This window comes from Gavialis gangeticus, unplaced genomic scaffold, assembly GCF_001723915.1.
Source record: "Gavialis gangeticus isolate Ggan-Ray unplaced genomic scaffold, GavGan_comp1, whole genome shotgun sequence".
Taxonomy (NCBI): domain Eukaryota; kingdom Metazoa; phylum Chordata; order Crocodylia; family Gavialidae; genus Gavialis; species Gavialis gangeticus.
This window is the reverse complement of record NW_017729029.1, coordinates 14856926-14871387: the sequence shown is the minus strand read 5'-3', so window position 1 is coordinate 14871387 and position 14462 is coordinate 14856926. Positions and strand designations below refer to the sequence as shown.

The 14462-nt window shown below is 47.4% G+C and overlaps 1 protein-coding gene across 1 annotated transcript in view; it reads right to left on the bottom strand.

Annotated features, from left to right (window-relative positions):
* The window catches only part of LOC109300336 (adhesion G-protein coupled receptor G4-like), a 27230-nt gene extending 19616 nt beyond the window's left edge, over nucleotides 1–7614 (bottom strand). Inside the window, exons 1-3 of the mRNA XM_019521019.1 lie at nucleotides 7241–7614; nucleotides 4938–5042; nucleotides 1073–1693 (exon numbers count right to left, since the gene is read on the bottom strand). Of these exons, the coding sequence (XP_019376564.1) occupies nucleotides 1073–1693; nucleotides 4938–5028 (712 nt within the window). The 5' untranslated portion in view covers nucleotides 5029–5042; nucleotides 7241–7614. The remainder of the gene's footprint in view (nucleotides 1–1072; nucleotides 1694–4937; nucleotides 5043–7240) is intronic.
* Between the last annotated feature and the right edge of the window lie 6848 nt (nucleotides 7615–14462).

Sequence of the window (14462 nt, the reverse complement as noted above, 5' to 3'; positions counted from 1 at the left end):
TTGGGGGCTCGGACAGTAAAGAAATTCTTCCTTACGTCCAGCCTGAAACGATCTTGCAGTAGTTTATGACCGTTCGACCTTGTCATCCCTTGGGGTGCTCTGGTGAACAGACGTTCCCCTAGATCCTGATGGTCACCCATGATAAACTTATAGGTGGCCACCAGATCACCCCTGAGCCTGCGCTTTTCCAGGCTAAAGAGCCCCATGGCTCTCAGCCTGTCGTCGTAAGGTCTGTTTCCTGACCTCTGATCATGCGCGTGGCTCTTCTCTGGACTCTCTCAAGCTTCTCCACATCCTTTTTGAATTGTGGAGCCCAAAACTGGACACAGTACTCCCACTGCGGCCTCACCAAGGCCGAGTACAAGGGGAGAATGACGTCCCGGGATCTGCTTGAGAAGCATCTATGGATGCAAGTCAGCGTTTTGGTCACTTTACTAGCCGCAGCATCGCATTGCAGGCTCATGTTCATCGTGTGGTCAATGATGACCCCCAAGTCTCTTTCGTCTGTAGTGCTAGCCAGCATAGCACTGCCGAGCCTATAAGGATGCTGCGGGTTTTTCTTCCCAAGGTGGAGAACCTTGCATTTTTCGGAGTGGAACGCCATCAGGTTCTCGTCCGCCCATTTCCTGAGCCTGTCCAGGCCAGCCTGGATTGCCTCTTTTTTTCCCCTGGAGAAAGCTTCTGGGGAGTTTTGTTTGAGCAGCACCCTGTTATTTAGCAGGGGGTTGCCTTGTGTCTGTGCCATGTTTCTTTCGTGCCCAAATTTGGCCATTTTATCACTGTTTGCCCGTGCACAGTGACTTGAGGAGCGGACTCCCCAGAGGGTCCTGTCCTCACCGAGCAGGGCTGAGTATCTCACAACCAGTGCTGGCCACACAGCGCTGGCAGCCCAAGGCTGCAGGGGCTCAGAAGGACCTTCCCACTTGCATTCGGTTCCTCTGCCAGCAAATATCTGGGGAACCCACTGGTAAAGTGTGTGTCTCATTGCCCACTCCAGAACTGGTTTATTTTGTGAACGGCAACCTCCTCTCACTGTCAGCTACCCCAGGTGACAACAAAGCAAGACACTCACCGCAGCGCAGGTGATGGTCGGTGAGTGGAATGATGTTGTCCAAGTCCCAATACTCTGTGTTCCAGCTAACGACGTTTCCCTGGGAGCAGTTCATTAGCTCCTCCTGCTTCAAGACCCTGTCCCACATTTGGAAGTAGTACAGGTTGCCGAGAAAGCCGGTGTTCACCTGCACAATGATGGAGCCTCCCTGGTTTTTGTGCAAATACCCCAGCATCAAGCTGCCCTTCGGCCTCAGGCACTTGGTACTGTTCATGGCCTCCTTCTCCAAGTGCTGCCCATTGTTGTAGACCTGCAGCAGCCCCTCCTTGCTGTCCCACGTGCAGCACACACTATGCCATTCAAAAAGAGTTAAGTCAAGCTTGATTTCTCTGGTGGTGCCAAAGAGATACAACTTCAGATGCTTGTTTTCTCCGGAGAGCCCGAGCTCTGCATCATGGGTGTTGGTGGAGTTGTTGCTTATATCGTATGAAAAAGCTGTCCAAACGCTGACATTTGTAGTCCTGTTTAGATCAATGCACACAGTGAACTGGCAGAGCTGGGGGATGCTGGCACTGGCCAGGGATATATACTTCTGATACTTCCACGATACATCCAGCTTTTTCCCTCGCAAAGAACTGGTTTCTGTAAAAATGGGGGGAAAGGGAAGGGGAAGAGAAAGTGTCAGTTTTCAAAGAGAAAACGTGGCCTCATCAGGATAATTACTGCATGTATATGAGTTGTACTCATCGTATGACAGCAGTTTATTTTGCAAGTCATTCTATTCAGTAACATCACAAGACGATCAAAAAATTAAAGGTTTCTCCTATTTCTAGTTGCTACTCCCTTTGAAATGCAAAGTGCGGGCCTCCTACACCACCAACAGCCAGTGCCTAAATGCCTGATTAAGCGAGAGAGAAAAAAACAAAGGGTTTTTAAAACCTACTAAACAATCGGGCAGAGATTTCAGTTCTGGATTTCAAATACCCCCACGTCAGCCTGGGAGTTTGGTTCAGAAGTCTTAGTGACACCCACTCTGAAGGTAAAAACTGTTTGCTAAGTTTGGTTCCTAGCTGGAAGATAGGCTGGTATCTAGCCACAAGGACCTGATTCTCTGTTCCTCAATGGACACTCTACGCTGTGACACAGAAAGTCCATAGATACTTCTGGCTTCAATGCCCTTTTCATCATTAGCAAGGTAAACTCAATAAAATCATGGTACACTAGGGCTGGAAGGGACCACATGAGGTCTCCGGTCCAGCCCCCTGCTAAAAAAAACCCATCTCAGTGACACGTCTGTCTAACCTGCTCTTAAAAACTTCCAGGGCTATGAAACTATGATGCCACAACCTCTGTGGGCCTGTTCCAATGTTTAACCTCTGTCACAATGAGAAAGCTATTCCTAATCTCCAGCCTAAATTTCCTTAGCTGCTTTTTAAGGCCATTGCTCCTTGTCCTGTCCCCTGCAGCCACAGAGAAAAATCTATTTCTATCCTCCATATAACCCCACAACCCCTCAGTCTTCTGTTCCCCAAATTAAATAATCATAGCTCTTTCAGCCTCTCCACATATGCAGAGGGACTTTGTTCAGAGGTGCCTGTGGGCTGAGGCTTTTCTTTATTGGATCTTCCTGGAAATTTTTTAACACTCATGTAAAAAAATGAGCCCATTGTTGTGCTAGGATCATCGACTCCAGTGCAAAGATACCTACGTTAGGGTTTGTAACGATGATAGTAACTGTAAGAACAGGGCCTTTTGCCAGGACTGTGAAGAGTTTGTTGGGACGGTGCTTTTTTTAAATAATTTGTTAGTCAGTCCTTTTGCCTGTAGTACTGTCCGCAGGTCTGGAACAACTTGCCTGCTCAGCCCTGGCTCTGCAAGCCAAGACTGCTACTTAACACACCGGGGTAGGCACATTGAGTGGAGGCTAAGGAGTGACTGCAATGCTGGAACTGGGATGTAGCTGAGAGACACAAGAACAAACGTTAAACTAGCTAACTCAGAGATCTGAAGCGGCTGAGCAGCTCCTTTACATCTGCAGATATAATCTGGCCCCTCAATGGTGTAAGACCTAGCGACGATGAAACTGAGACTACTAGAAGCACAACTCAAGATGCCCTTGTCCTGCTGAGTTGCCTCTTTGATTTATATTTTACTCACATGTTTACATGTGTTTCATTAATTAAAGATTTATTCCTTGTGGAAGAGAAGCGCCATGAGGATGAAGCCTTTATTACCATAACTTAGTGTTGTTTTTCTAAGCCTGGTCCCTAGTGACATCAATTACACCAACCCCTGATTGCCAGCCATATAAAGCCAGCATTGTAAATCTCTTGAGATAAACCAGACCTGTAAATCTCAAGTGATTATTTGCACTTCTAATAAAGGCTACGCACGTCACGAACCTGCGAAAGCAGCAGACACTTCTCCCATCTGCTACATGCACTTCAAATCAGAAGCAAGCGATGAACGATTGATTTGCAGAGCCTAATTCTGTAGAGTCAACCACGAGTGATATGCGGCTGTTCTAGCAAAACCCCTTTCTCCCAACATGGACAGACAGTACCAGCTCAGATAAAGAAGAACAGCCTGCTATCTAAGGTTGGTCCCTGCTTTCCAAAGCCCAGCATCACTGAACCCTTCATCAAGTCCTAGCCTTCCAGTCCTTATTCTGATCTCACTTTCATCAGTGCAGCTCCACGGGCACCAGAAACGGTTCTCCTTTTCCATTGCAGTGCCAAAGCCTAGATGTTTTCCCCGTATGGATTTAGCTGGGGGTGAGAGGTCCCAACTTTGTGGAGTGGGTTAGTGTTTTAGCACTGACAGGAACATCAGTTGGACCATTTCATGGGATACATTTAAAAGCTGGAATTTCCCTTGCTCTTGGAAAGCCAAAATAAGCAAAGGAAAGAAGCACAAGTAGCCCTGAAAACAATTTTTGTTCTGCTGGAGCATCAGGAGTGGGTGGCCCAGTGTCTAGGGTGCTCCCGAAACAGAACATGCAACAGCTGGCTCAGTGAGGGGGTTATTTGAAGACAATTTGGTGCGGCTCTTAGCTTTCATCTTCCCCCAGGACACTCTGAAATCAGCAAACATATAATTTTTGGTGAGATTTGTGGTGTCACTCTGTGGTGACATAAAGGACTGGGCCCATGCAAAGATGTAGAAGTGTAAGGAAACTTCAGCAAGCACTTGACCTCCAGCTATAGCCATAGCTGTGAAGTAGCCAAAAATAGTTATTTACTTCCTGCTACGTGTCGGCTCAGATTATTGTGCCAGTGGATGGCAATCAATGCGATTGGTTTTCCCCATCTGTGCTATGTGCAGGAAATGCAACGTCTTGGTAGCAGCATGGGAGAGCTCAGCAGAGCTGCAGGGGCAGAAGGAGCCTGCCCAAGGAAGAAGGATGTGAGGTAGGGAATGGACAAGAAGGCTTAGTGCTTGGTTGTCTGCGTTCGAAGGGGGAGATACAAGCGTGGAGGGGGATAACCAGGGGTGAGACAGCCAGGACAACAAGAAAGTGCTTTCATGGCTGGGTAAAAACCAAAGACTTGCACCTTCCTAGAGAGAAACAGATTGTGCCAACGGAGCCAACAGAGGCTAGCTCCTGCCACGCGCGGAGGTTGCCAACACGGCCAGTGCAAGCCAGGAAATTGGCAGATCTGTACAGCTGGTGCTGGGCAGGGTCTGTGACAGTGGGAAGCACTTTTCCACCTCCTCACAGCAGGCACAAATCTGCCTCGTTCAGCTGCCACCCACCCCTTCCTCCCCTTGCTGCGCTAGGAGCACTCTTCCTGCTTGCACCCGAGCAGAGGTCCTTTGCTCGCCCCCTCCCAGCCCCTTGTGTGCCCACTGGAAGATGTAGCCCCAGGGATGTGTTCACAGGTACCTGAGAGCAGGAAAAGACTGGCAGTAACAACCAGACCACGGAGCAGCTTGCCAGGAAAGCCTTGTCCCCGAGCTTGCACGTGCCTCTTCATTCTCTAGGCATGTTCTGAAAGAGAGATGGCAAAACCCATGGATTTACTGCCCCGTCTAGCTGAGCCATTAGAAGTGCTTCATGCCGATGACTGAACAACATAAGCCTCATTTCACAGGTGGGGGAAAAAGTGAAGCACAGAGAACAGAGGCGAGTGGCTCAGGATTGTACTGGGAGCTGGAGGCTGTCGCAAAAAGGGAACCCAGGAGTCCTGGCTTCGAGTCCTCTGCCCTGGCCAAGTAGACGTGTTGTCTCCTCGCAAAGCAAAATATATCCCTTTCTCACATCTTCAAAAAGAAGTGTTCCTGATTCCACTTGGGACAATACTGTAAGACTTCTGTCAGCTACATTGGTTGGTATTTAATTCTCATTAGCAAGATTCATATTTACTGTGTCTGTTTAGGCTGGCATTTTTACAGGTGCCTAGGAGGCTTAGGCACACAGTTGCCATGAAACTGCAGCATTCTCTTAGGTTCATTTGCAAATCCCAGCCAAAATGTCTAATTTTTTAAGGCTATTGATAGTGGCGTACCCCCTATAGATGCCATGTGCCCAGAAGACATCTAGAATACAGTTTCTTGTCAGAATGCAAATGCAAATGCAAATGCGTTTTTTCACTTAGATCAGTGTTTTTCAACCTTTTTTCATTTGCAGACCCCCTTGGAAATTTCAAATGGATATGCAGACCCTCTGAGTTGTAAGTGTGGGTATTCACATACTTTTGATTGATCATAGTCATCTTTTGCAGACTCCTTAGACATCATCTCCAGACCCCCATGGGTCTGCAGACCACAGGTTGAAAACCACTGACTTAGATCATTGTTCTTTGATCTGCAACTATTTAAATTGTTATTAGCAAATAATTTGTGTTACCAGAAAGACACACTCCTGGTTCTTCATTTTAAATATAACCAAGGCTGCCCTAATCAGAGACCTGCTGGCTGGTGGGTCCAACATGTTACATGAACAGATGTGATAAAGTATCCAAGCATTCCTGACAACATTCCTGGGTAATTACACCAACATAAAGTCAAAATTACTGGTTAGGGTCACATGCACAAATATATGTCATGCTGATACCTAAAACCTAGCACCTCTGTCACCAAAGGTGAAGATCTCCCTTGGGTGTTAAGCAGCAGGCTGCTTGTTCTCCCTGTCTGACACACCAGACTAGCAGTATCTGTACCAGCACCATGGCACTTTGTATGTGAGCTGCCCCTGGGGCCACTGCCCACAGAAAACTCTGTGTTTCTAGACACCAGGAACTTGCCTCTGCTCTTGTCTCAGGCAAAATGTCACTGACTTCAAAAGTGCCAAGCATTTTGGACATCAGACCTATTCTCTAGGTTCCTGAACCAGGACAGAAACATCAGATAGACGTGAGTCAAGCAAAACCATCTGCGGTTGATGGTTCAATTGTGAACACAGTCGAATCAAATGTGACTATTTGATTCAACTGTGTGAACACATTTACTTTGGTTTTCAAGAAGTTCAGTTCTGTTTAGTTCTCAGCCAACTCCCCCTAAGCTCAGAAAAGCCTGGTGCACAAGCACATCCACACTGCCCTTTGCCCCCATGACAAACCTGGCTTAGTTAAAACAGTGCAAGCTGTGTTAGTTAAACCAGTGCAAGCCCCTGCTTCCTATGGTGCTTTCAAGTTCAGGTTTCTATCCTGGTCCTGAGGCCCTCTGTGAGTTGTTGGCACCTTTTCCATTCACTCCAGCAGGAGTGAAAGATACTCAGCACCTCCCAAGTGCATTTGTCACATTGCAGGATCAAGCCATAATTAAGAACGTAGCATTTAAACTGACTTGTAAAGTGTGGGCCAGGTCCAAGCTAGCATTAATATGAGTTGCTCCATTAAAATCAGTTCCTTGGATAGAACTGAATTAGATCGCACCTGTTGCAGATCTTATTCTGTATTCATTGCAGACAGATCATTAAGAAAACAGCAAATTGTCCCTGTACAACCAAGCATGCTACATATAAGATTCAGTTCAATAAACTGAGCTAATAGTAGACGTCAAAGCAGTTACGGTTAAAAGAATAGATTTATAAGGTTTAAACTGTAGTTTAAAAGCTTTTACAAAATGCAGGGACTAGAAGATGGTGGAATACAAGCATCTTGCATAAACAGCCATCCTTACACAGTTGAAAGGGTTCATATTTGCTTATAAAATATACTCATTGCAAGAGGTATTTCAAAAACTCACCTGGCTGGGAGGCAGCAAATAGAAGTCCAGACAGATTTTTGCCAAACACTGCTCGTGTTTCACTCTCTCAGGCAAGAGTACATTTTGGGGGGCAAGGAGGAAGTCCAAAGTGTCACCTGGAAGCTTTCAATGGATCCTTTCTTGAAGGGGAGGCTATTTCCCCTTTGCAGTCTCACTTCTGAAGGTGACTGAAACAATACACTGCAGTAACCAGCCTGCCTGGCTCACCTTCTCCTTTATTGTATTCGCTGCAGGTTGATGACTCTTGCAACACCTTTCATTGACAAACCATTGGGTCCTGCCCTGTAGCCCACAGGACGTCACAAGCATGTGCGTCCCTCTGCAGGGAAAATTTGGGGGGAGTATGAGAGCAAAGTCCAGACTTCCTGTTGGCAAATGTGCGAGTAAAGGCAGACAAGCTGGGGTGGATCTCTTCTGGCTGTTGCAAAAGTGTCAGGAGCACGAGCATTACCTTTAATATCTCTTCAGCGGGTTTCCAGCCTCACCTGTGCATCTCTGTGGGGTCCTCACGTGGACCTCCTTCTCCTTCCAACACCTCCCTCACCAGCCCTTCGTTCTAGAAATGTTTAATTTGGCCACTGGAAAATCCCTGAGTGAGAGGCGGAGAGCCACTGTGAGCTGCTAGCAGTGGGTTACTTTAATCTGTGGCCATGCCATGAATGGCCAGGTGTCAGGTGCAGCACTGAGATTAGCCACATAACTTAGCTCAGGGTGGAGGCTGCTCTTGTCTGCCCTCTTGCCTGACCCAGGGCTTGGCCACTTTTACTTGGGAGTTTTTCTCCTTTCTCTCTGGTCAGGATCTTTATCTTCCTCCTTCTCTTGTCAGGAGTGGGCTTTGGAGAAAGGGAGACTTAGAGCCCTGCAAAGAGTCCGAGTGGAGCCCACCCATCTCTCCTGCTGGAGCGGATCTGACACAGAATGCTTTGTCTGTCACTCCCCAAAAAAGTCACTCTATGAGTCCTCGTCCCATGGCACCCAAGCAGGCAAGGGAGAAGAGAAAAGGGGCAGGCAAGCTGCCAAAGGGAGACCAGAACTGCTCCTCACTCCCCACTGTGCCACCAGGAGACACAGGAGCTAAGTACAGACAGTCAGAAAGCCAAAGGCTGAATCAATTTGGTCTTCACAGGTTAGTCTAAGCTGCATAGACTGAACCGATAAGCAGGTGAACAGACATTCACTTTTGATTCTGGAAATGCAGCTGTATGCTGTAACGGCCCAGGCCAGAAGCCGGGGGGCGCTAGAGCACTCCTGCCTGCTCAGCTGGAGCAGACAGCCTGGATCAAGGCTAGCCCACCCACCCTGCAAGGGACGGTTTGCAGGGAAGACGCAAAGCATCCTGGGATGTTGGGGGACTGTGAGTTAACTTGAATCTGGACGGGATCTGGGACAGAAATTCAATAAAATGATTTAACTTAAATCAATTAAGTCTGATACAACATCCATCCAGGTTTATCTTAAACTGGTTTCAGCCATTTTGAAAGTGGTTTATGTGCACTGAACTTCCACTGCTTACAGATTTGAACCAGTTTCTGATCACTTATACCAGTTTACATGTAATTTCTGTCCCTAGCCAGGGTGCAGGGCTAGAGGAACCTGTGGTCTGACCCACTGTAGCAGCTCTGATGTTTTTGCTTTGGTTGCCCCTAGGCACCGCCACAAACCCACTGCCCTGGCTTCCCCCAGCTGACCCTCTCCCCACACCAGCTACTCCTCCCCAGACACCCTTCAGCTCCGACCCACCACCAAGAGCCAGTAAACCCTCCCCACCGCCCCCACCCCCCAATTCCTGCTGCTGCTACTGCTGCTGCTTCTCTGCCTCTGCTTGGGGTAGGGCTCATTGCCCTTCAGCCAAAGTTTCTGTTCTTACACTAATTATTTGAAAGTATAGATCTAAAGAGCAGACAGCACATCCCTTTCCCCTTCTCCTGTTCCCCGTTGCTTGTTTTCATGGTATTTAGTTTAGAGGCAGATTTAATCCAGGAATTCTTTTCATTGAGCTTTGCATTAATATGACCTGGAGTGTCTTGGCCATGCTAAGTGTCATGACAAGTCCCACAAGGACTGCTACAATAACCACCAACCTCAGGCTCTCCAGTGTACAACCTCCTAGGGAAGTTTGAGAGCAAGATGCTTAAGAAGCATGTGGCAGAAAAAGTTAAACTATGTCCGTGTAACCAGGTGCACCTGAGTTCAGCATGGCCACTGCACGCAGCCTAAGCGTGGCCTTTGGGGCCCACTAGGACCTCTCACATACACACAACCTCGTAGGGTGTTTTTGCTCTTCTTTCGATATGCAAAGGTTGTTGCTGAGAGGTTGCTATGGAGATTTTTAAGATCTTCCAAACTGCTGTGTACTGTAATTACTTCTGCAAGCTTGTGTGCTGGGGAGCTCAGATTCTCAAGATGAAGAGTGTGGGTGTCTGGCTCTCTAGAGTCTTTTGCCACCCATCATTTTATCAAAATGCAAAGATTCACGTGCTCCTAGTCTTAATAGCTGCTTACAATTTCTAATACCCTCTCTCCTGGAACGGCTGTCATCTTCCCCAACTAACTCCCAGAAGCATATTTTGTGTGTTAAATGGGTGATCTTTACAGAATACCTCAGCGCTCCAATATGCATCAGTTCATGGTATTTGAAGAACATTTATTTCCCAGTTGGTCTCAGATTCCTTGATATTGTGGCCATTTACGTTTCTGTGTGATTACGTTTCTGTGTGATTACGGCAGAGTTGTGTGGCACACGTTCCCTTTGGTTACCTGCTTCTGTCACGAATGATTGAATGGTGAAAGTACAGATGTTGAACAAGCAGCTTGACTCCAATGTTCTCCATTTCTTCTAGCAGACTGATCCATCTTAGCTATACACCTATGCCCAGACACAATGCATCGTTAAAACAGAATTAAAGCAGCAAATACCAGTGTATAGATGGGCTTTAAATAGAAAGCACTGAGATCATTAAAGTTTGAAATAAACATCATTAAAGGCTTGATTGAATGTGGGGGGGAGGGGGGAATTTGGCTTTAGGTTTCAACCCCAAACTTTAATATTAGGTTGTTGTTTGATACGCATGCTCACATGCCCCTGGAAGCCGCATCCAAACAAGCATGGCTGCTCAAGCAAGGATTCCCCCCTCCCCTCTTCCACAGCATGGACCATACCCAGCATGTGGTATGCTAGCTAATGCTGAGAGGTGTCTGTGTAAGACAGAAAGGACAAAGGCAGACAGGACAGTGTTGTCCTTTTTAGACCTAATCAGCAGGTAGCTGGTAATGTCCCTCCATTCCTTCCATGGAAAAAGTTGTTTAAAAAGAACTTGAACTAATGAGAGAGAATTTTGTTTACTTGATGGGGTGCTAAATGCTGTACTAGCAACTCCCTGCTGGCTCCCTCGCTGGCCTGGCCACACCCCCACCCCTCAGCTCAGCACTGTGAAAGGGAGGGAGGGCTGCTCTAGCACCCCACCCCCACCCCTGACTTCTAGCCTGAGCCACTGCAGGCATGTGCCTGCATTTCTTCAGTCCAGAAGTAATGTCTGTGTGGTTACAAACCAGTTCAGCCTAGCCAGGTTAGACTAACCTACAAAGATTGAAGCAATTCAGGCTCAAGCTTTTTGAATGTCTGTCCTTAGCCTGGGAGATCCCAGGGTCAAAAAGCCCACGCCAAGAAAAAGTAGGGTAGCACATGTGGTGGCAGTGCATGCCACCCAGAACCAGAGCCTGGCCAACTGGGAGGCCTCCAGGACTCCAGATAAGACTGCTGGGGCCAGCACAGTTGTTGGCTCCAGCCTCCCCTGCCCCATCCGGGGTAACCTGCCACATGTTCCCCAGGGACAAGTAGCAGTATCACAAGGTGTGGCATTGCTTCTTGTCCCTGGGGAAAAAAATGTGCACGCTTGTCCGGGCACACCCATAATGTCCATACAACGTCACAGCCCTGTTGCAGAGTCCACTGACTTCTTACCTACACTAAGCCACCACCACTGTAGATCAAAAGCTTTCTGACCCTCACATACTGTATGTATCCAGTATGAGCAGATATCCCACACTGTGGGCCTGAGGTCAGTGGATTTTGCATCAGACCATGCCCCTCTCCACTTATACACTGATATAGAACCGCCGTAGAATAATGTCTAAGCCAAACATCCTCCATTCGACACACTTGCTGTAGGGCAGAGGTACGGACCCTAAAAATGATATAATAGTTGCTCGGTATGAAACATAACGTGCAAAGACAGCAAGTCCATACCCACAGGACCTGAACTGGCTAAGCTGTACATAACGTACCTTCCCACCGTTCCCTTGGGCTACTCATCTACTTCAACATGTGCTGAAGTACCTTGCTGGGCTGGGGCCCATCTCCAGAACAAATAGAGTGGATGGAAATTCAGCAGGACTGACCTCTGATTGCTAGCCTTCAAAGGGCTTAACGATTGCAGAAGTAGAGGTTATAAGTAATATATTAGATCATAAAATGTAATCTTTTAGGTGAATTATATTGTGATAGATTAGATTAGTTCACCAAAACAAAATATAGAAGGAGAGGCAAGAGAAAAAGATTGACATTTTTATAGAGGAAAATGCTTTCCCAATTCCTAAAGCCTGTAAAAAATCAAAATATATTCTGCAGCTCCTTGGTACTTGTTCCATACAAGATATTAGGGGGCAAATCATTTTCTGTTGAAAGTGTGAAATTTTCAACCGCCTTCTAACTTTGAACAGAGTAAATCTATTGCTCTATGGATGTTTGGATCCTATAATAGTGGATTGTGGAAGGAATTCAGGCAAATCATTACAAACTTTCAGGTATTTAAGCATTATTCATTTAAGAATTTAAGCAATGAGAGTTTTTTGCATCCTTCTGATGCCAGTACAGCTGGATTTTAGCATGTCAGACTAATGCACCCTTAGGTACCAAGGAAAAATAATGCCGTGACTAATTTGCATGGTTACATCTCTCCTCCCTGACACTTCTTGTCCCTGCTTGTATGCCATATGTGGTCCAGATTCAAGGTTCAACACTGCATTTATCCCGTGACAGCACATGCTGTACTGTAGAGCTAAACAGGGACAATGATGGCAGTAGAAAGTGAGAAACGTTATTCCCCAATGTATTCGTGGCATGTGTAGCAAAAGTGAGCTTTCAATGCTGTGACCAGAAAGATCTCTGCTGCTTCATTTTGTATTGCCAATAAACAGCTACGGTGCTTTGGCACAGTTCATTGCAGGTGTCTTTTGAACGTGTCTCTTTGGGTGTGGGCAGACAGGCAAATTGCACCAGGTTAGGAGGAAGGGGGTATGCTGCATGCCAGCTGCTCCTCAGGAACCTTTTCATGTGTCTACTCCAGGGGTGGCCAACCTGCAGCACCCATGCCATAAGTGGTACAGGCAGCCTTTGTGTGTGGTTCGTGGCAGACTGGGGAGGAGACAGGCAGCACAGTGGTAGATAGGGCCAGGAGCAGATCGCAGAGCAGCAGAGCAGGCAGGGAGCACAGGGCAGGAAGCAAAAGGCAGAGCAGCAGCTTGGTTAGGGAATGCAGAGCAGGGAGCATAAAGAAGAGCAGTAGATTACAGAGGGAAAAGCATCAGAGGGCACTCAGGGAGGCTGTAGGGCTAATCTGTGGCACATCTGCTAGAAAGGTTGCCTCTGCTCTGCTCTACCCTGTCCCACAATACTGGGAATGAATCCTACATTTGCAGTTTATGAATCCTATGTTTGCAGTTTACCCCTGAAAGAAAAAATGCTAAATGACTGCAGTTCAGCTTCTGCTTACTGTGGGAGAGAGCAGACACATGGGGCAGTTGCTGCAGAACGGCGAATATGCAGCAAGTGCTCTTCCCCATTTAACTTGACATCATTTGTTCATCCCTAGGATGCATGTTACCTTCCTTCAGTTATCCATTCTGGATCTGGTCTCCTGAGCTATGACGGGTAGAAGTTTCACTCTACTAGCACTTTAATCATTGCAAAAAAAAAGTATTTTTTTTCCCTTTAAGTTCTCTGTGCATACATGCAAATGTATGTCACAGAAATCCACTCTAGATCCGGCATAACTTTTTCACCTACTCCTTAAGCTATATGGGCCAAGATTGTGGTTCTGCGCATCCCATAAATCCTATAAATCTCCTCTAACAACCCTCAGCCGGTGCATGGGCCCTATGGGACTCTACCCAGCTAGATCAGCTTAGAGCTACCCCTGGGCTGCTCTAGACTGCATGTGGAGAGATAATCAGGGAGCCTTTCTCGTTATGCCCAGCCCACACAGGCTTGATCAATAAGCTCTGCCTGTGTGAGCCACTTTGGCATCAACACTGCGAGTCCCAGTTGAAATAACAGTCTCTGACTTCAGGATTAGCTAACAATGAGGGATCTCATGGCTGTTTTGATGGCCTTGACCCAGGGGCAGGAGGATGCTAGGAGGCCGTTAGCCTGATTGCTGGGATTGCTGGTGTGGAGAAGCACAGCTATGTATGCCAATGAATTAGTGAGCTTTTACCGAAAACAGCTATCACCTAGCAACAGGTTCCCCCCGAGCTAGCTCCAGGCTACAGCAGCAGCGCTCAGACTGTGAAAGGCAGGTACAAAACCCCTGGATTCCCATCACCTGCCTGCCCCTGCACAGACCTGCATTGCCACGTATCCGTGCAGCCCCAGATCCAACTTTAAGCCACTTTGTGGGTGCTCTAAGTTGCATGAGCTCGCGAAAGCCCCGAGGGGCTCTGGTAGCTGTGGGCACTGGTGGCGTACATGTGCATAGGCTGTGCCCTTTCCTCTTCGTCCCCACTCTTGCCTGAAGTAAGGAATTGCTCCCAGAGGTGAGCAGCAAGCTTATCCATTCACTGCACCCTCAGGCCTCTTCAACACATCTGACAAGTCTTCTGCACTTTGTAGCTGCCTGAGAGACCACTGGCCCTCTTCCCCGTCACCCTGCCTGCTGTAGTCCTGAGATGCATCTGGTGCAATTCATAGTTGGAAAAAAAAAGTCTTGCTCTTCGGGCTGCTGACTGATGGACACTGAAGCCAGTCGGTGGAGAACACACATCGGGAGGTGGAAATGGCTTGTGCTGGACAACTGTTGGACTATCACAGGTGATGAAGACGAGGGCCAAACCCTATTCCACCTATCACATGTCTCAAGCACCTAATGGGACTCTATTCTACCCCCTTCACATTTCTGAAAAACTATTCCTATCAAACAAGGGT